Here is a 17,110-nt window from a genome sequence, read left to right as displayed (position 1 = left end):
TCCAAGAATGTGTGCAGTAAATATCTGCGAGCAGATGTTATTCTTACTCCCAGCTGCAGTCCCTGGGGTCAGTGAGTAGACCTGGTTAACATGGTCAGTGACCTGGTCAGTGAGTAGACCTCCATATGTAACTTGGAGGAAATAATGATATTTGCTGCTCTCATTGGTTTGCTGAGAAAATGCAAAGGGGCAAATTATAGGTGCCTGGTTCACTCTTTCTTTTTTTTAATTAACTAAAGTCCATCCTTTATTCAGATTCCCTTAGTTTTTCCTCAATGTCTGTTTTCTCTCCCAGGATCCTAACCAGGACACCCCATTATGTTTCAGTGCCATGTCTCAGGGTTCTCTAGACTGTGTCAGTTGCCCTGACTTCCCTGGGTTTTGTTGGCATGCTGGTCAGGCATTCTGGAGAATATTCTGCTCCTCAGCTGGGATGGATCTGGTGATTTTCCTTTGATTAGTGTGGGCTTGTAGGTTTGGGAAAGGAAGACCCCAGAGGTAGCAAACCCCCACATCATGTCCTACTGAGGACACACGGCATCACTAGGCCCCATCACTGTTGACATGGACCTTGACTGACCACTTAACCACACCGTCACTTGGACCCCGGTCCACGCATCTGGGAGGACATCCCTGTGGGCAGCCTCCACCTGAGCAGTGAGGAGTTGGGCTCCCCCTCTTGGGTGGCCTGTCTACAGAGGTTATCTGTGACTCTTTTACCTGGGATCTCTCTTTTTACCCATCCACACCATTTTTTCCTTACTCTTACCGCCTGTGAAAAGATTCCTCCTATTTCCTCAAAAGGAAAACATCCACAGCCAAGGAGAACTGGCTGCTTGAGCACCCTAACTTAAACAGAGTCCCAACCTCTGCTGCTGGCTGTCAGGCCGGGCCACCCCATGACCCCCAGTCTCCGGGGAAGGGAAGGTGGGGAGGGGCCCAAGCCCCGTGCTCCCTCCTCTAGCTCTGCGGTCTGGGTGTCGGGGACTCACCATGTTATGCTTGAGGATTCTCTGGACCACGGGAGTGAACACTTCGATGACCACCATGGACCGGGGCCGCTCTCTGCAGTGCTGGAAAGAGAGGACATGGTCAGGGCGGAGCCTGATGGGGTCCGGCTGTGGCCGCTCAGGTTGCGCAGTCCTGACCAGAGTCTGGGGCTCCGAGCAGGGCAGCAGGCGGTGGTGGGCCTGGGTTCCCTTGCTGAATGCTGCACAGCTTTTGATTTCACTTTCCCGGAGTTAGACAGTGGGTAGGGATGGGCTCTCCTGTTTACTTTGTGTTTTGACCTGAAAGTCTGAGATGGCTCCAGAGGGTATATACGTGAGTTTGTCTGACACGATCCTTTCAAATACAGTGAGACTTGTGCAGAAGCGAGGTTCAGGGGCCTATGCTTACAAAGCAGTCTCTCCTTAAAATCGGGTGCCAGAACACTGGGTGGTTAGTGTTTGGAAGGCTGACTTTTCAGTTGTTGGCCGGGATCAGCTGGCAGCAGACTGCAGGCCTAGCTCCATTCTCAGCACCACTGTGGTGCTTGTCAAATTGTAACCAATGGCCTCCCTGGGCAGACAGGGTCTCAGGATTGCGGCCTGGCCCAGACCTGAAGGTGCTGTAAGTTTAGCCCTGCATGAGGATGCAGACCTGGGGCATTAGAAGTCAGGCCTCTCCTGGGAAATCCAAGTTGAATAAAATTTCCTCTGATCTCAGGGTCTCCGCTCCCAACTGGCAGGAAAGGCTGCCTGAGCATGTCCAGAGAGCCCCCCAGAGCAGCCCAGGGGAGCAGCTTTGTTTCTCTCCAGCTTTCCTCTCTGGACACGCTGCCCACTGGGGAGACCCTGGGACTGCAGCTCTGACACCCTCATGCCAGAGGGGAAAACAGCCCAAGGGTTCAGGAGCCATGTGGCTGGGACCCCTCCCTCCACAAGGCAGGGCAGGGCTATATTAGGACCAACCAGGGGTTCTACCAGGATATGCTGAAAGCAATGCTTTTTTTCTAACTCCACTATTTTGTAAGCTGTGCTACCAGGAACCCTCAGTTATGATTTACCTAGACGAAGGTATACTGTCCTAGAATGATTTTCAAACTTTCATTTGAGAAACCATCTGGTTTCGGAGAACAGGGGCAAATTTGGATGAAAGTGGACAGCATGGTGAGAGAGGAGATGACCTGCTGTGACAAGTGGGGCAGCAGCTGGCCATCTCTCTGGAGCCCCAGCCCCAGGTTATATGACCTGAGCCTGCCCAGGAAAGCACACCCTCAAGATAGGGGTTCTTCATTGTCTGCAGACTCATCAAGCTTAGTTCTTCTCCATGGCGCAAGGGAGGGACTCTTTAGGTACACTGTGTGCTGAGGCGCTCACCTACTCGGACCCACCCTACCCGCTGGACCGGAGGATATGCGCTGGCACATATGCACATTATGAACTGGGGTGGGTTCCAGGCCTGAAATGCACTCTGGGTCCTTTAGGCCAAAAGGCTGCGCCGGCCCACAGCAATGTGGGTCACTGGAAAAGGTCTCCTCATGGAGAGATTGGGCCAAAGGGGACGACACCATCCTGTCTCCTTGAAGAGTGTGTCTCAGAGAGTCCGCTCCGGGGCTGGGAGCAAAGGGAAAGGTGCAGGGCACTCTCCTCTAGGACCACCAGGCCTCCCATCATGTGCCTGTTTTCAGGTGAACATGACACACACACCTCCCCGGAGGACAGCGTGTGGCTGTGGAAGAAAGCAGGGGTCCCACAGCCTGTGCCCACAGGTGGAGGGTGAGAAAGCACACCATTATAGCAAGTCAGTGGGAGTAAGACATGGAGAGCACTGGGGAGGCAACAAACCTGGGCCCTGGGTCTTTCCAAGGTCATCAAATCATTACATGAAAGGATCACACAGCAAGAACAAAACAGGCTCATGTGCTGGTGCAGCCCTGGGCGGCCAAGGTATGTTGTTGGAATGAGGGCTGCCCAGTCCCCAGGTGCTCTGGGCACAGTCCCTGTAAATTCCACTGTGAAGCTGGCACTGCGTCTCTGGGAATGGAAGTCCTGCTCTAGGGTTCCTCCAAGCTCACCTGGCATGCCTGCTTGCTCTCCCTGTTTGGGGAAAGCCCCACAGCTGTGCCCCCACGGTGGGCCAGCCGGCGCTCAGAGGCGCCTCAGCTAATTATAACCCAGCTCTGACGTCAGGAGCCCGGAAAACCTGCTGCTGAATTCTCCCCAGACAGCCTCCAAAAGAAACCCGAGGAAAAGCTGGATGCTCCTCCCTGACCCAGGGTTCTGGATCCCAGGCCTGGCTTACAACTGTCTGGTAGAGATGTGCTGTCACCCACTTCTGGCCGTGTCCGGGGCTCTGACCCTAGTTGGCAGGGCTTGGGTTTTCAGCAGATTGTATAAACCCAACCCACAGTGCACACAAGGGGTGGGCTGATCCTGCAAACACAATCCTGCATAGCAATGCCGTACCTTGCAAAAGAATTCACAGAGATCAGGCGGTGGATGGTTGTTTTCCAGCAAAGGAGCGATTGCCTGAAAGACAAGAAACAACGTCAGCGGAAGGTCAGAGGGAATAGTGCCAGGTGTGAGTCCACATCAGAGGGTTGACCCCAGCAGGCATCATGGCTTCCCTGCCACCCTCTGAGCAGAAAAGGCCTGTTCTCCAACTTATAGGCCAGGGTCCCTTCCTGGGGGGAAGGGAGGCTTATAGCTTCCAGTGAGAAGCTGATGAAAGGTCTGGGCTGCACCCCAGAAAAAAAATATACCCATAAATAAGCATGTAGCTTTAGATGATTTGTAACCTGCATCCATCGACAGCCCTGGCTACGGGGAGAGCATAGGGTTTAAGCCCAGGCTTGGCGGGCAGGGTCCGCACTGCAATCCTGATTTGGGTGCTTGCTATGGTGTGACCAAGAGAGCAAGTTACTTCCTCTCTCTGGAGGGGACACATGCAGAGCAGTTTCTCAGCCTGACACAGTACACATTAGGGGCTGTGATTCCTGGTGATGGCAGTTGTCCTGTGCACAGTGGGGTGTTTAGCAGCACACCTGGCCTCCACCCACTAGATGCCAGCAAGCACTCAGCAAGTGTTGACAAGCCAGAACGCCTGCACACTCGCTTCACTGGACACGAGGAAGATTAATACCCTGGCATTTGTTTCTTACCCACCCTTCCTAGGCTGGCCCAGCCACAGTTCTGGTCTCTACCACCCTTCCTGGGTCAGGCCCCAGGGCTTGAATGGTGCCTGTCCTGATTTTTCCGTCTCTTTCATAATTTCATGATTTTGCAAAATTTCAAATTCAAATTTGGTCTGAACAATTAAAAAAAATTGTCTCCAGACATTGCCAAATACCACCCCTCAGGGGACAAAATTGGCCCAGTGCCTCTCACTGAGTGTGAAAGAAAACCGACTCTCAATGTGAGTTTTGGATGGCCAAGGCTAACACAGAGTCCGCCCTTTCTCTTGATCGCCACCCCACACAGGCGAGGAGCCGGAGACCTAGGACCCAGCAGCCAGGCGGCTGGGCTGTGTGACTGAGGGCAAGCAACTCAATCTCTCTGGGCAGAGTCTTTAGTCTATAAAATGGGGAAAACTAGAGTTACTGATTCAAAGGGTTATGCTGGGAATATAAAGACAGAAAACTCTAGAAGCTTTGGAGTCTCAGGCTGGGGATAAGCCCCTCTCCTGCAGTGGGTCCGTACTGGCACAGCAGAGGGGTGACTGTTTTGCTCGACTCTCCAGGAAGCCTCATTGACTGAGACCCGCCTCATGGCTTCCTTGATCTACACCCCTTCAGACATGGGTAGGAGTCTCTCTGGCCTCTGTGCCTCAGGACTATCAGGGAAAGGAAAGCAGAACCGGGTGCAAGTAGCAGGTGACCGCTGGTTGACTGCTGGTTGACCAGTCACGTGAACACACTGCTGTGAAAAATGCAGCTATCTAAACAGAGACTGGTAGTCTCCATGGTCTGCTCACACCTGGCAAGAGACTAAGCCCAAGGTCTTACTCTTTTAGGGCTGCACTGTCCACTCAGTGGGCACTGGTCACCAGGACTAGTCATAGTTTAACAGACATGAAATAAAGAATTCAAAGAGAAACAAAATAAAAAATGCAGGAGCCCCATTTCAAGGGCTCCCTGCTCCCACATGGCAGCGGCTACCGTCTTGGGCTGGGAAGATGGGGAACATTTCCATCATCGTAGACAGAGCCCCTGGACAGCAAGGGCAGGAGGTTGGAGGATCCTAGCTGATGGCAACAGACCTCCCCCACAGCCACAGGGGCCCATCACAACTCTGATGATTATAATAATAAATACAACAGAGATGTTGCAAGTGCCGCCACAGTGCCGGGCACTCTGCGCTGGGCTCTGTGCTGACTGAATTGGGTGACTTCACCGTGCCCCTTACTCAGGGATCAAGATCACTGCCGAAGTTCCCACAATTTGGACATGGTAGGGCCAGGATTTGAACCCAAGTCTGTGACTCCAGAGCCTGAGTTAGTCTCAGGCTGTTTTTCAGGCCTGGTTCTGCACAATCACTCTGGTGACAGCAACTACACTTCAGGAGAAACGGGGCAACCAAAGACAACAGAATACCCCACAGTTTGCCTGGCCCACCACCCCGGCACTGCAGGGTCTTTGTTAGAGGCTCAGGGCCTGGCCACTGTGTGGGGATTCTCTGCCGGCCGGTGCCAATGTCAAGAGAGCTGGAAATGATCTGAATGGCTGTCTGGATAAATAAAATATTCCAGAGGCTGTAGAAAGAATGGTGGGCCAGTGGTTCTCAAGCGGGGTTGAGTCTGTTCCCATAAAGGGGGACATCAAGACAGGGGAGCACCACCGGCATCAAGTGGATCCAGGCCCAGGACGCTGCTCAGCACCTACAGCGTAGAGGACACCCCTCCTGCCCCCAGAGAACCGTCAATCCCCCAATGTCACTAGTGCCAAGGGTGAGAAACCTGGAGAAGGGATGCAGGAAAAGACTGGGAAGAATCTCCAAGACGTTGTTAAGGGAAAAAACAAACACAGAAGGATATATCCAGCATCACATCATTAACGTCACAAGGAAAAAAATAAAAGCAACCGTGTCTGTCTGTGTGGGTTTGTCACCACCTGGAAGTCCCCAGGGTTGTCTATGAAGAGGGCGCTGGGAGCGGGTGGAATCATTTTAACCCTTTTTTTTTTCCCATGAAAAGATACTCATGAAATACTTGCAACATTAAAGATAAATTTAATAAAATTAAATGTTCTTCTCTTCCTTGCCCACGGGCACAGTTAGTATGGTGTGGGTGGGCCCAAATGGACTTTGAACTCCAGGGCCTCCTACTGTCCGGTGACACGCCAGCTGTGACCAGCCAATTACCTACTGCACCGACACCCAACTGACAGGGGACAAAGACAACCAATGCCAGTTACTTGTGAAAGTACCTATAAAAATTGGTGCATACCACGGCCCTATGGGGAGGGGACTGCAGGCCCAGCAGGCCCAGTGGATGATGTAACTAGTGGGATGAAAGGGGGCTGTAGAAGGCTCAGAACAATAACAACAGAGCTGGCAACCAAGACAGAAAGAGAGGCTGGCAAATGGAGGGCGGAGGGTCAGAGCCTCAGCTCAAGTCCTTCCTTGTTCTCAGGCATCCCTGCTGAGCAAGGAGGCTCAGCCCAGCCAAATTGTTGGATGAACGCAGAAGAGATCCCTCAGATCAAAATTCCATTCCCAGGCTCCTCTTAGGTCTAAAGCTCTGGGCCTCCTTCCCAGGACCAAGAAGTACAGTAGGACCCGCAGGTGTCATCAGCAGCGAGAGGAAATGCCTTCCCTTTCCTCAGCACCCACATCCCCTCCAGCTTCCCTACCAATCAGTCTCACAGCTTTGTCTTCACATATGCCAGGTACGTGCCTGGACTGTGTTTCCTTGGGGAGCTCCTATCCATCCTTTAAGACCCTGATTACCTCCTCCTGGAAGCCCTCCATCATCTTCTTCCCTGACAAAGGAGGTTAGGCATCTGGCCTCTGTGCTCCCTAACACCCTGGAGAGATCTCAGCCCTTGAACATGCTACATATTTGATTATCTGTTGATCTGCCAGGTTCTTCCAGCACACCAGAAGCCCTTTGAAGATGGGTTGATGCTGTGGGACAGATTAGTGGCTGGCACAAACTCAACAAATGTTTGTGAAGTGAGTATTAGGAACAATATACCAAAGGAAGGTGGGGGTGGTGACTGGGGTGCCCCAATTCTGGCAAGAGAGGGCAAGCAAACAGAGGAGACAGGATGGAGCACAGGCTAAAACTCTGTATCTTTAGCAAACACCCACTGAACACGCACTATGTGCCAGATACTGCAGTCAGGGCTCCCCAGAAGCTGCTGCTTGTACTCTCCACAATTGAAGAGCTGAGCTCACTTCCTTTTGTGCCCACAGGACACAGCTAGGGCAAGGGGGTGAATCTCCAGGGTCATTCTCCCTTGGTGATTTTGCTAAGGCTAAGGGGATGGGTCCCGGAAGCCCTAATTCCTCTCAGAGGAGCTGGAGGGGCCCAGTGTCTGAGATGTTGCTCTCGTATCATAGGCAACAGCCAAGGGACCTCTTGGGCAGGTGACTATTGCATGTCCTTTCCTGGTACATGAGGTTTCCGTCTCCCTGCTTCTCATTCCCTTATGTTTTATGCTCCATCAACGCTGAAGTTTCTAGAATACACCATGTTGTCTTAGATCTCTGCACCCTTGCATGCTTTCTTTCCTCTCTCTGGAATGTCTTTAGCCTGTTTTGCCACCTGGCAAACTCCTATTGATCCTTCAAAACCCAGCTCAGATGTCACTGCCTCCAGGAAGCTCTCTGGCTTTTTCCCAGATGGGTTTATCATTCTACTCTCTACACTACATGCCTCTGTATTTGTAGTAATCACATCTGTCTTCCTACAAGACATGATGAACTCCTTAGCTGCAGGGGCTCCGGGTGCCTCCTGAGCCAATTGCACAACACAGTGCTTGGCTCCCAGTAGCAGCAACTTCATTGTTTTCTTTTCTCTAGTGAGAGTCACGTGTCATAGCTTAAAATCACCCAGGCAGAGACTTTACCCCAAAGACACTTACATCATAGTCAAGACCCAGAAAATAGCATCTCACTTTGCATATTAGAAGGAAATTAATCCAGCTACTGCTTGTGGATTAATTGGGAGACATGTCCTGGGGCAAGAAAGGGAGGATTTACCTTTCAACTAAGAGAGTGAGGCCTCTGAATAAATTACACAGTCTCTGCCATCTCCTGTCTTTAGCTCCCTACCGCAGCAGACTCAGGAAGGAGGTGATTAAGACAAACCTCAGGGCAGATAATTACACTCCTCTCCCCAACCAATCAGGGCTCTGAAAGGTACAAAGACAGGGGAGGCTCATGTCTAGCTTGATAGAAAAAGCACAACAGAGCAAGGTGCTATACTGGTGGAGCGGCTGGTGCTCCCCAAGGTAATGTGGACAGGGAGGATGGGGTGCAGTAAAGAGGGAGGACTCACCACAATGATGTTTTCATGCTCCTGGGCAGTCAAGTTTGTGTTCTGGAGGATGGGTGGGAGAAAGCAGGAGGAAAATGAAACAAAAGGAGAAAAACATTATTAAGAAACTGCAACATTGTACTGCACAGGTGCTACTTTCTAAATTAGCACAGGTGCTAATTTCAAAAAAGCTTTCAGTCTCTGAGCACCCCTTGTCACTTTGTCATCACTGAACAGATCAGAAGACCCACAAAGGCAGGCCTGGGAAGGAGGAACGCACAGCTTCGGGGCAGGGAGAACTGAGTTCCTGTCTCACCAACTAGCTGAGTCACTTCTTAGTGAGACTGTTCCTTCTTCCTTAAAAGGGGGTCCTTCTTTTGGGTGGCTGTGGGAGGAGATAAGGAAGCAGCTTGACCCCATGCTTGGCCCTTGTCATCATGATGATATATGGAAACTGGGAGGCAGGTTGGTAATAAACTACACAGAGAAACGAACTTTTGAATCTTGACTCTATGCTAGGAAGTCTTAGGAGAAGTGTGGAGTGTTACTTCAGTGGTTCTCAAACTAAGTTCCCGACCACCCAACCACACTTGTGGGTCCATGAGTGGGTTCATGGTGTTTTAGCTAAATTCAAACTCCAGCAATTAACTTATAAAAACAATATGAAGCTAAATGGATTCAAGTTGGTTATTAGTTTTGGAGTTTTTTTCCCACCCCAATCTGGAATTTTCTGACCAAATGGGTACATGTTACCGCCAGCTATGAGTATGCAAAAGAAGGAGTGAACATGTGATAAATGAGAACTTATGGGAAAATTCAGAAATAGCCACTATTGTCTTTTTTTTTTGCTAATTTTTTGGTGTGTTCTGCTTTTACTGTCTGTCTTGGTGGACAGGATTTTCTCTGGTAGCCATCCACCTGCTTGGTACTGGTAAATGATCTCATTTGGACAGCGAGTGGCCCATCAACTGTTCCGGTTCTAGGAAAGAGCCCCAGGGCTCCCACCACCAGGAGCTGTAGGATATCTAAGGTGCTTACAGGGCTCACACCTGGGAACTTGCTTTTGCCCAGAAAGTTGGCTGAAGGAGGGATGGAGAGGCCGGGAACCAGGGTCAGCGTAGCAGCGCCTGAGTCTCCAGGTTCCCATGGAGACAGCCTGACCACTGAACTCAGCATCCAGGCGTGCAGGATGCTTTCTGGATCCCAGGGGCTTTTTTCTTCTGTGGATATTGGTGGAGTCCAGCAGTCAACATAAGGCAGGCCACTGCACAAGTCATTTTCTAGCCAGGTAGGCGGAAGCCTGGCTCTGCTCTCTCCGCACGGCCCACACCAGCTTACTGTGCCTCAGCACCGTGCCACAGCTCTGTTATACCCATACTGCCTGTCTCTTGCGACAGTTCTCCACTATCAACCGCCCTGGCAGGTGTGATAGATATTTGAGACTCAAAGAGGTGAGGCTGCTTGCCTGGCAGCACAGATAATGGGTGAGGGCCGGGAATCCCACTACCGAGCTAGGGCGCAGGACCACGCAAGCGACAGAGCCGTCAGTCTGTCCCTCAGCACCTTTCCAGAAGGAGCCTTGGGTGACCACAGTCACCGGTGCTGCCCAGGTCATTCTGCAGGGCGACTCTTCTCCACCAAGGCCATTTTCAACCCTGAATGGAGAGCGCTCACCTACAGCGCTGCATCAGGACAGGTGGGGCCCCAAATACTCAACCAAGGTGTGTTGAGTGGGGGCCACAGTCTTCACTTGGCAGGTAGATGTTTCTTTTGCGGAACTATTTTGCCACCAACAGCCCCTTCCCTTCCTCTCCCACCCTCCCTCATTCCTCTGGATCCTGCCCGCCTTCTGGTCAGCTAGGTGGGGTCTGCAGCCTCTTGGTCACAGACACAACGTGAGTGAAGGGAACAGAGGAAGAATCTAGCCTCGTGTACTGCAAACCAATAAGGGCGAGGAGGGGGGAAGGCCTGTGCACTTTTCCACCTGTGCCCTCTTAGACATCCAGCTGAGTGAGGGTGCCTGAGCCCAAGAGGGCAACCATTTCCCAGGACAATGAAAATGTCCATTTTGCTGAGCACTCCCTGTATCCCAGGCGCCGCACTTGCACTGGACCTGAATCAGTCTGTCTGAGCCTCAACTCTACAAAATGGCTGCTCATGTCAGCCCCTGTTCTCTTCATAGGAAACTGGTCACAGAAAGGTCTGGTACCCTGGCCAGGGCCCGCTGCCTCTGCAGGTCTCTCTGATTCCACCACACAGTCCTACACAGCTGGGCTCCCCACTGGCTGAATCTCTACCGCTCAGGTCAGGTTCACGTCTCACCCCATGGAAGGCCCTGGTGTGGATCCTGGCTCACCCCTTCTCTGAGGGGTCCTGGCAGGTGACTAGCTTCTCAGAGCCTCCATCTACTAGAGGGGGGATTCCCACTGCTCATGTAGCCTGGGAACTCAGTAACTCTGGGCCTCGTGTGAAATGGAAACAGCATGGCACATGTCTCAGGGAGGATGTGTGAAGCGAGATGTGGCGTGCGTGGTGCTGGCACCTGCCTTCCCCTTCCCCAGATAAGAAGGTGGGCCCCCAGAAGGCCCGCCGGACCCCTTGCCCTGCTTGCGAGGGAATCTGGACTGGAGGTAGAGGAGGTGGTAGGCAGTCTCAAATTCTAGACCTTGACTGTGATTTGTTTCAGAGTCTGATCTTTACTCCTCGGTGGAGCCAGGCGGCTCATCCACTGGAAGGCGCAATCTCTGCCCTGCTGCCTGCGACTCTCACTGCCACCTGCACTCCACCTCCTCCCAAGGTGAGGACCCTCTCCATTCAGCAGACACAAAGGCCTGGGCTCATTTCCTGGACTGAGGGGCAGCAACCAGCCTGGTCTTGCAGTAAGGGGTGTTTCCGGGCAGCAGGAAACTTGTGCTTAGCTCAGAAGGGAGCCAGGGGTGCCAGAGGAGCAGGGGCCACCGCCTGGTGAGGGGGCAGAATGGAGGGGGCAGAAGCATCACTCTGGTGACTACGCATGGTTTCAATCAGGAGTCGCCAGCTCCAGGGTCTCCTTTGGGCCAGAGTAACCAGAAGGAAGGATGCGCCCTAAGTGCCCGCGCCTGCCAAGGATCAGCACAGCTGACTCACTGGCTAGGGTCATCCGTCGCGCCCGTCTCCCTGCTAGAATGGAAGCTCCGGGAGGGCCAGGGTTCGTCTTCACTCAAAAGCCCAGAAGAGTGCCTGACACACAACCCATACTCAGAGTGTGGGGCTGTCTGGCACAGCAGGTAGCATGAACAGGGGTTGCTAGGCAGCGCCAGCCACAAATGGCTGTCAGATTTTCTGATTGATTTTAAAGAGAATCTGGAAATCCCCTTTTTGGTGGTGAAATCTGATTTTTAAAATCCTGGGCTAACTGAACTAAGTACAGTTGATTCCTGGACAACCTGGGTCTGGGAGGCTTGGCTCACTTCCATCGGGGTTCTTTTGTCGGCGGGTGACACGCATTGAACAGTATCTCCAGTACAGCACTAGGAGTGCTTTTTCTCTTCCTGGGACTTTCCTAATGTCATTTTCTTTTCTCCGGTGTATTGTGAGAACACAGTGTCTAGTACATACACAACATTATGTGTTAATTGACCATTTATGTTATTAGTAAGGCTTTGGATCAACAGGCTAGTAGCAGTTAAGTTTTAGGGGAGTCAAGTCATATGTGGATTTTCGACTGTGCACGAGCCAGTGCCCCAACCCCCAGGTTGTTCCAGGGTCAGGGAAGGCTGAGGGAGGTGATTTGGAGCCGATGTGGGCTGGCGGTGGGAGAAAATGGAGATGGGCGGAAGGCAGGCAGCCTGCAGCTTCATCGATGAGCCCACTCAGGATTGAACTAGAGAATTCTGAAATCAGCTGCCATCATCATCACACCTCTGGCCCTGCCTCAGGGTTGATTTCAGCACAGCCGCCACTATGTCAGTCCCAATCCAGACCCGGGGTACAAGGGGTGGTAACCACTCTCGCTTCATCAGACTACAGGCCCAACCAGCTCAGCTGGAAGCGCTGGGAGCGAGGCTCTGGGCTCCCAGCTCACCTCCATCAGACACGGGAGCCTCGATCCCAGTCTGCTGGTTGTAGCAGGCTGGTGCTTAGCGGAGGAGGTGGGCAACTGAAGGGGGAAAACGGTGCAAAGTCAGGTGGGGGAGTTCTCACCTCTGAGAGCAGTTTGGAGACGATTTCCAGCGGGGCCTGGTTGATGGAGTCATCCTGCAGGGGGGATGTCAGGGCCATGTCCACCAGCGTTCGGATCTCCTTCAAGACAACCTCCCAACGGCTGGGGTTGCTCAGGACTTTCTTATATTTGTAAATCTTTTTCTGGTCGGGAGAGAGAAAAAGGACGCAACGGTGTTATTGAAATGCCCAGAGCGGAAGGGAGGAGAGGCTCAGAGCATCAGAAGTGCTGGGATCTAAGAGGCCCTGAGCCCTCGGCATGACCAGGGCTTCCCGTGAGAAAACGACACCTGAAGACGGACATCCTGACATTCCCAGCGCGGGGAGAGTAGTTCCCCCGATCTCTGATGACTTAAAAAAAGAACGACGAGCTTTCTCTCTTGGATGCCACCTCCTGCCACACTTACTCCCACGTATTCAAGCACACTGAGGATGGAGACATTCACGGGTCCACAAAGGGCAGTGCTTCTGCCTGTCCCTGTCTTGAGAGGTTGGCTTGGAGAGGGGGGCTTCACTGGGCACTGACACACAGGCTGGGAATTCACCTCCAGTCGGGTGGGGACAGAGTCCAGACGGGCACTAGGAAGAGCGAGGCACCCGCAGCTCTCTGCGGCTAAGACCCGCGGTTCTCACCTTCACCCCGGCGCTGTTTCGGAGAGGCTGGGGCAGGGGCTGCTGCCGCTGTCAACTTGAGGTCGCCTTAGTTCCGCCTCTCTGACATCATGGAAACAGAAGCCCTCAGAAGACAGCGGTCCCAGCCAAATGCTCCCTCCCGCCCCGCCCCGCAGCTGCCTGTCCCACAGCTGCCCGGCTTGCTCGGGAGTCCTTCTGACTGGATGAACTCCTTCATTAAGTGCGCTGCTCCTTGGGGAGAACCTAATTTTAGTGTCATCACGCCAGCAGCCAGCTGGGGTGACCTGTTCATAATCCCCGAGCCAAGGTCTGAATGAGGGAAGGAGGAAGGAGCGGGGAGGGTCCCCTCACCCCATGTCCCTGGGGTCCAAACTGAAGCTTGCAGGCTGCCAGGGTCTCCCCGACAGCTTGGTTTTGGAGTTAAGAATTACCAAGTGGTCTTGGAACCCCACGCCTTACTCGAAGCATTTGGGTTCCACGCTGAAACAAACCGTGCTGAGCGGGGCGCTATGGGGCTGGGAGACAGACATTGAAGTCAGAAAGCTCTGGGCGTTCCCCTAAGTCACCTGCTGAGCCTCAGTTTCCCCTTCTGTGTATGAGCCGTGAAGACACACCTTGCAGCCTCTCCCAACATACAAGCCTTGCAACCCTAGACTCCCGCGCCCCCCTCTCTGTCTGGAGTTAAGAGTCATAAACCCAGGCTGAGCAGAATCGGGTGCTTAACTTGTCTCTTTTGAAAAACTTTCAGGAGGATGAAATGTACAACCCACAGCAACACAAATAGTATCCCATTTTCTTCTTCCCCATTTGTTTTCACACTGCATGATTTTCTGAAGCCTCTTACTTGCTAATCATACCCCCATCACCACCACCATCACCCACATAGTTAACTCACACCAAGGTTCATTTCCCCTCATCATCCCAGATCCTTGCATGTAAATCAGCGTCGCTGCCTCTCCCGCCCTCCCCGCTGCTGTCTCTTCCCTCCCTCCTCCTCTCCCTCGCTCTCTCCCCACCTCCCTGCTCGCCAAGGCTCGAGCCTCTCTTCATTCCACCTCCTTGGTCTTACTGTTTGCTCTCAGCCCTTGTACACATTCCAAGTCAAGAATTAGAAAGAGACACGCTCCCCCAGCAGAAGGCCCGGCTGTGGACGTGAAGACAGCGTAGCTGTCATCGGGTGGGGGAGGGGAGAGGCCAGACACGTTGACTTGTCCATCGGTTTAGGTCCTATGGGACAGGGCGAAATGGACAGCCAGTTCTGGGGGGGGGGGGCGGAGGTTTTAAAGGAATCGCAAAGAAGCTGCTGGTGGGGACCATGGGGACAGTGAGTATTTGCTGGACTCCATGACTAACGACAAGATGCACCCAGTCCGCTGAGGCTTCCCAGGGAAGGTAACCAACCTGGTTCCTAGTCACCGTGGACACTGCCAGGTCTCTGCAAACACAAAGGACCCTCAGGCCAACTCGGTGGAGGCACTTCCCAAGGCAAGAGCCCCCCATAGCCAAAGATGGGCGTTCAGTCAAGTCCTGGACACTGTGGTTTTGCTCTGTACCCTGAGAATTGCTCAATGTTTCAAAGATCACGAGATGGACACAGGAACTCGCCACAAATCAAAGTGTGATGTCCCACAGCCCTGTCTTCCCACGCTGGACTTCTTGACTTTCTAGATTTGGGTCCTGGCTTTAAGGGCCTTCCTCTTGATCAGCTACAAGTTATTTACTTTTGAAAGAATAACGACTTCATTTTTTGTGTGTGTGCGAAAGTGATGCAAGCTCATTGTAAGGAATTTAAATCACGCAGCGAGCAGGAAGGAGAGGACAAGTGGAAAAGGTCTCACCAATCCCAGCACACAGAAGCACGCACACTAACACTTGGTGAACAAGTTCCAGCTCATTTAAACTTCGCCAGATCATCACTCCTGGGGGGTCCGGAGCTCTCCACACTCAGACACCCCCAAGATCAGAGGCAGGAAGATGGGCAAAAGGACTGCCACATGACCATGCCCCAGCGTCGCTCCCGACCCCACCTCGGAACTCACAGACATGGTGCCCTCATAAGAGCACCTGAGCCCTGGCCTTGGGAAGTCCTCCAACAGGGGTCCCAGAGGCTGGATTCCAACTAGAAGGTGCTGAGGGCACAACCAGGGCTCAGCTTCCATTCAGTCCTCCAAGAACCCAGGAGTTGGGGGCTTGCCTGCCCCAGGCTACCAGAAGACCAAGCCCAGGTGCCTGGGTTTATTCCTCAGACAATGGAGGACGCAGGAGTGCGGAGTAGGACACTGGGGAGGGGAGGCAGTCAGTTAAGTGATATGACTGAGCGTTATGGCCACATCACCCACCGTGAGAACCAGCTGAATCCCTGTGGGCCACACTGAGAGGCAGTGCAATTGCTGCCTTAGTCGTCTCACTTGCTGCCTTGATCCACCAGCTCTCTGAATACTCCAGAAGGTGACTGCCCAGGGCCCAGGCAAAAGTGCTCCCACAGTCAGAAAAGAACATGCCAGGGGCAACTACACATTCTCAGGGGAGTGGTGTAGCCTGCAGAGCTGAGCAATGCTGAGGGGCAGAAGCAGCTTCAGCTTTTACTACGTGTCTCCAGCACCCCCTTCACTGCCTGAGAAGCACATGACTTGTCACAGCTAAAAGGGGACAATACAGGAGTCAAAATTGGGGGCCAGCTGACCCCAGGGGTCTCCCTCTTTCTGCCACACTGGTCAGGGCCATTGCAGAGAGGAGGAGGGGCAGTGTGAACAAGGAGTTAAGAAAGCTTGGGGGCATGAGGGGAGGACCTAGGCAAGCCACAAGGCTTGGGGAGTCAGGGCCAGGTGCCAGAGCTGGAGGAGCTGGGGGGTAGGGGTGAGGGTGGGGGCTCATGGGAGCAGCATGTGGACAGTGGGGCTGTGACACTGTGGTCATAGGGAGTGGGCAGGCTGCTAGCTCCCAAAGAGGACCTGGGCCCTGTCATAGGGTAGCCACTGGGCAGAGGGAGGCTACTCTGCCAGGGTGACAAGTGAGCACTTCACCCCAGGAACTCCAGTGAGCTGGTCAAGAGATGAATTGTGTGGGGCTGGACTGGGGATGCCTCTGGAGCCTGACCCCCGGGGGTCTGGCCCTCAGCTCTGCAATGCGGTCCTCCCACCGAGCCCACTTCATCAGGAAGGTGGGGGGCCTCTGGCCATGTCCTGCAGGGATTCCATGGGCTGCCTGCCCCTCTGCCAGGACCTTGGAACTGTGGCTTAAAGCTAGGTGGGCCTGTGCTTGTGCAAGTAAGCCAAGAGTGGTCTTAGGTATCATTAAAGGGTTTTCAAGAAAAAAAAAAAAAAAGCTACACAACAGAAATTGACTGTGGCCCACAAAGACCCAAATATAGTCTGGCCCTTCAGAGAAATGTTTGCTGACCCCAGGGCAGAAAGGCCAAACTGCAGCCTAGGAGTGAACACCCAAAAGCTGCTCCTCTCAAGTCACAGGAAAACAAAGGCCAAACACAAGAGACCCCCCGCCCCCGGCCCCCCACACACACCCGCTCACACCCACCAGGCTGGCTGGAGTCAAGAAGACAGACGACACCCAGTGCTGGCGAGGACTCGGTGAAGCTGGGATTCTCATGTGCTGCTGATTGGAATGTAAATGAGGACAGCACCATTGGAAAATACTTTGACAGCTTCTTAAAATATTAAACGTAAATTTAGCATGTAGCAATTCTGTTCCTAGAAGTCTTCCCCAGAGAAATCAATATGGACTCTACACACAAAGACACAGACACGAATGTCCACAGCAGCATTACTCATAATGGCCCGACTGGGATGCCCCAAGT

General features: G+C 53.0%; 1 protein-coding gene across 2 annotated transcripts in view; it reads right to left on the bottom strand.

Annotated features, from left to right (window-relative positions):
• Window positions 1–17,110, bottom strand: part of CMIP (c-Maf inducing protein) — a 198,206-nt gene that overhangs the window by 29,799 nt on the left and 151,297 nt on the right. For both annotated transcript variants that reach the window (XM_054697019.1, XM_037516223.2), the window contains 4 exons: window positions 12,646–12,807; window positions 8,485–8,526; window positions 3,450–3,512; window positions 993–1,073 (listed from right to left, as the gene is read on the bottom strand). In XM_054697019.1, coding sequence (XP_054552994.1) covers window positions 993–1,073; window positions 3,450–3,512; window positions 8,485–8,526; window positions 12,646–12,807 — 348 coding nt within the window. The remainder of the gene's footprint in view (window positions 1–992; window positions 1,074–3,449; window positions 3,513–8,484; window positions 8,527–12,645; window positions 12,808–17,110) is intronic.

Source organism: Talpa occidentalis, unplaced genomic scaffold (assembly GCF_014898055.3).
Source record: "Talpa occidentalis isolate TD23 unplaced genomic scaffold, MPIMG_talOcc4v2.1 talOcc4.17, whole genome shotgun sequence".
Classification (NCBI taxonomy): Eukaryota; Metazoa; Chordata; class Mammalia; order Eulipotyphla; family Talpidae; genus Talpa; species Talpa occidentalis.
The sequence above is the reverse complement of the archived record's forward strand: the minus strand, read 5'-3'. Positions and strand labels throughout refer to the sequence as shown.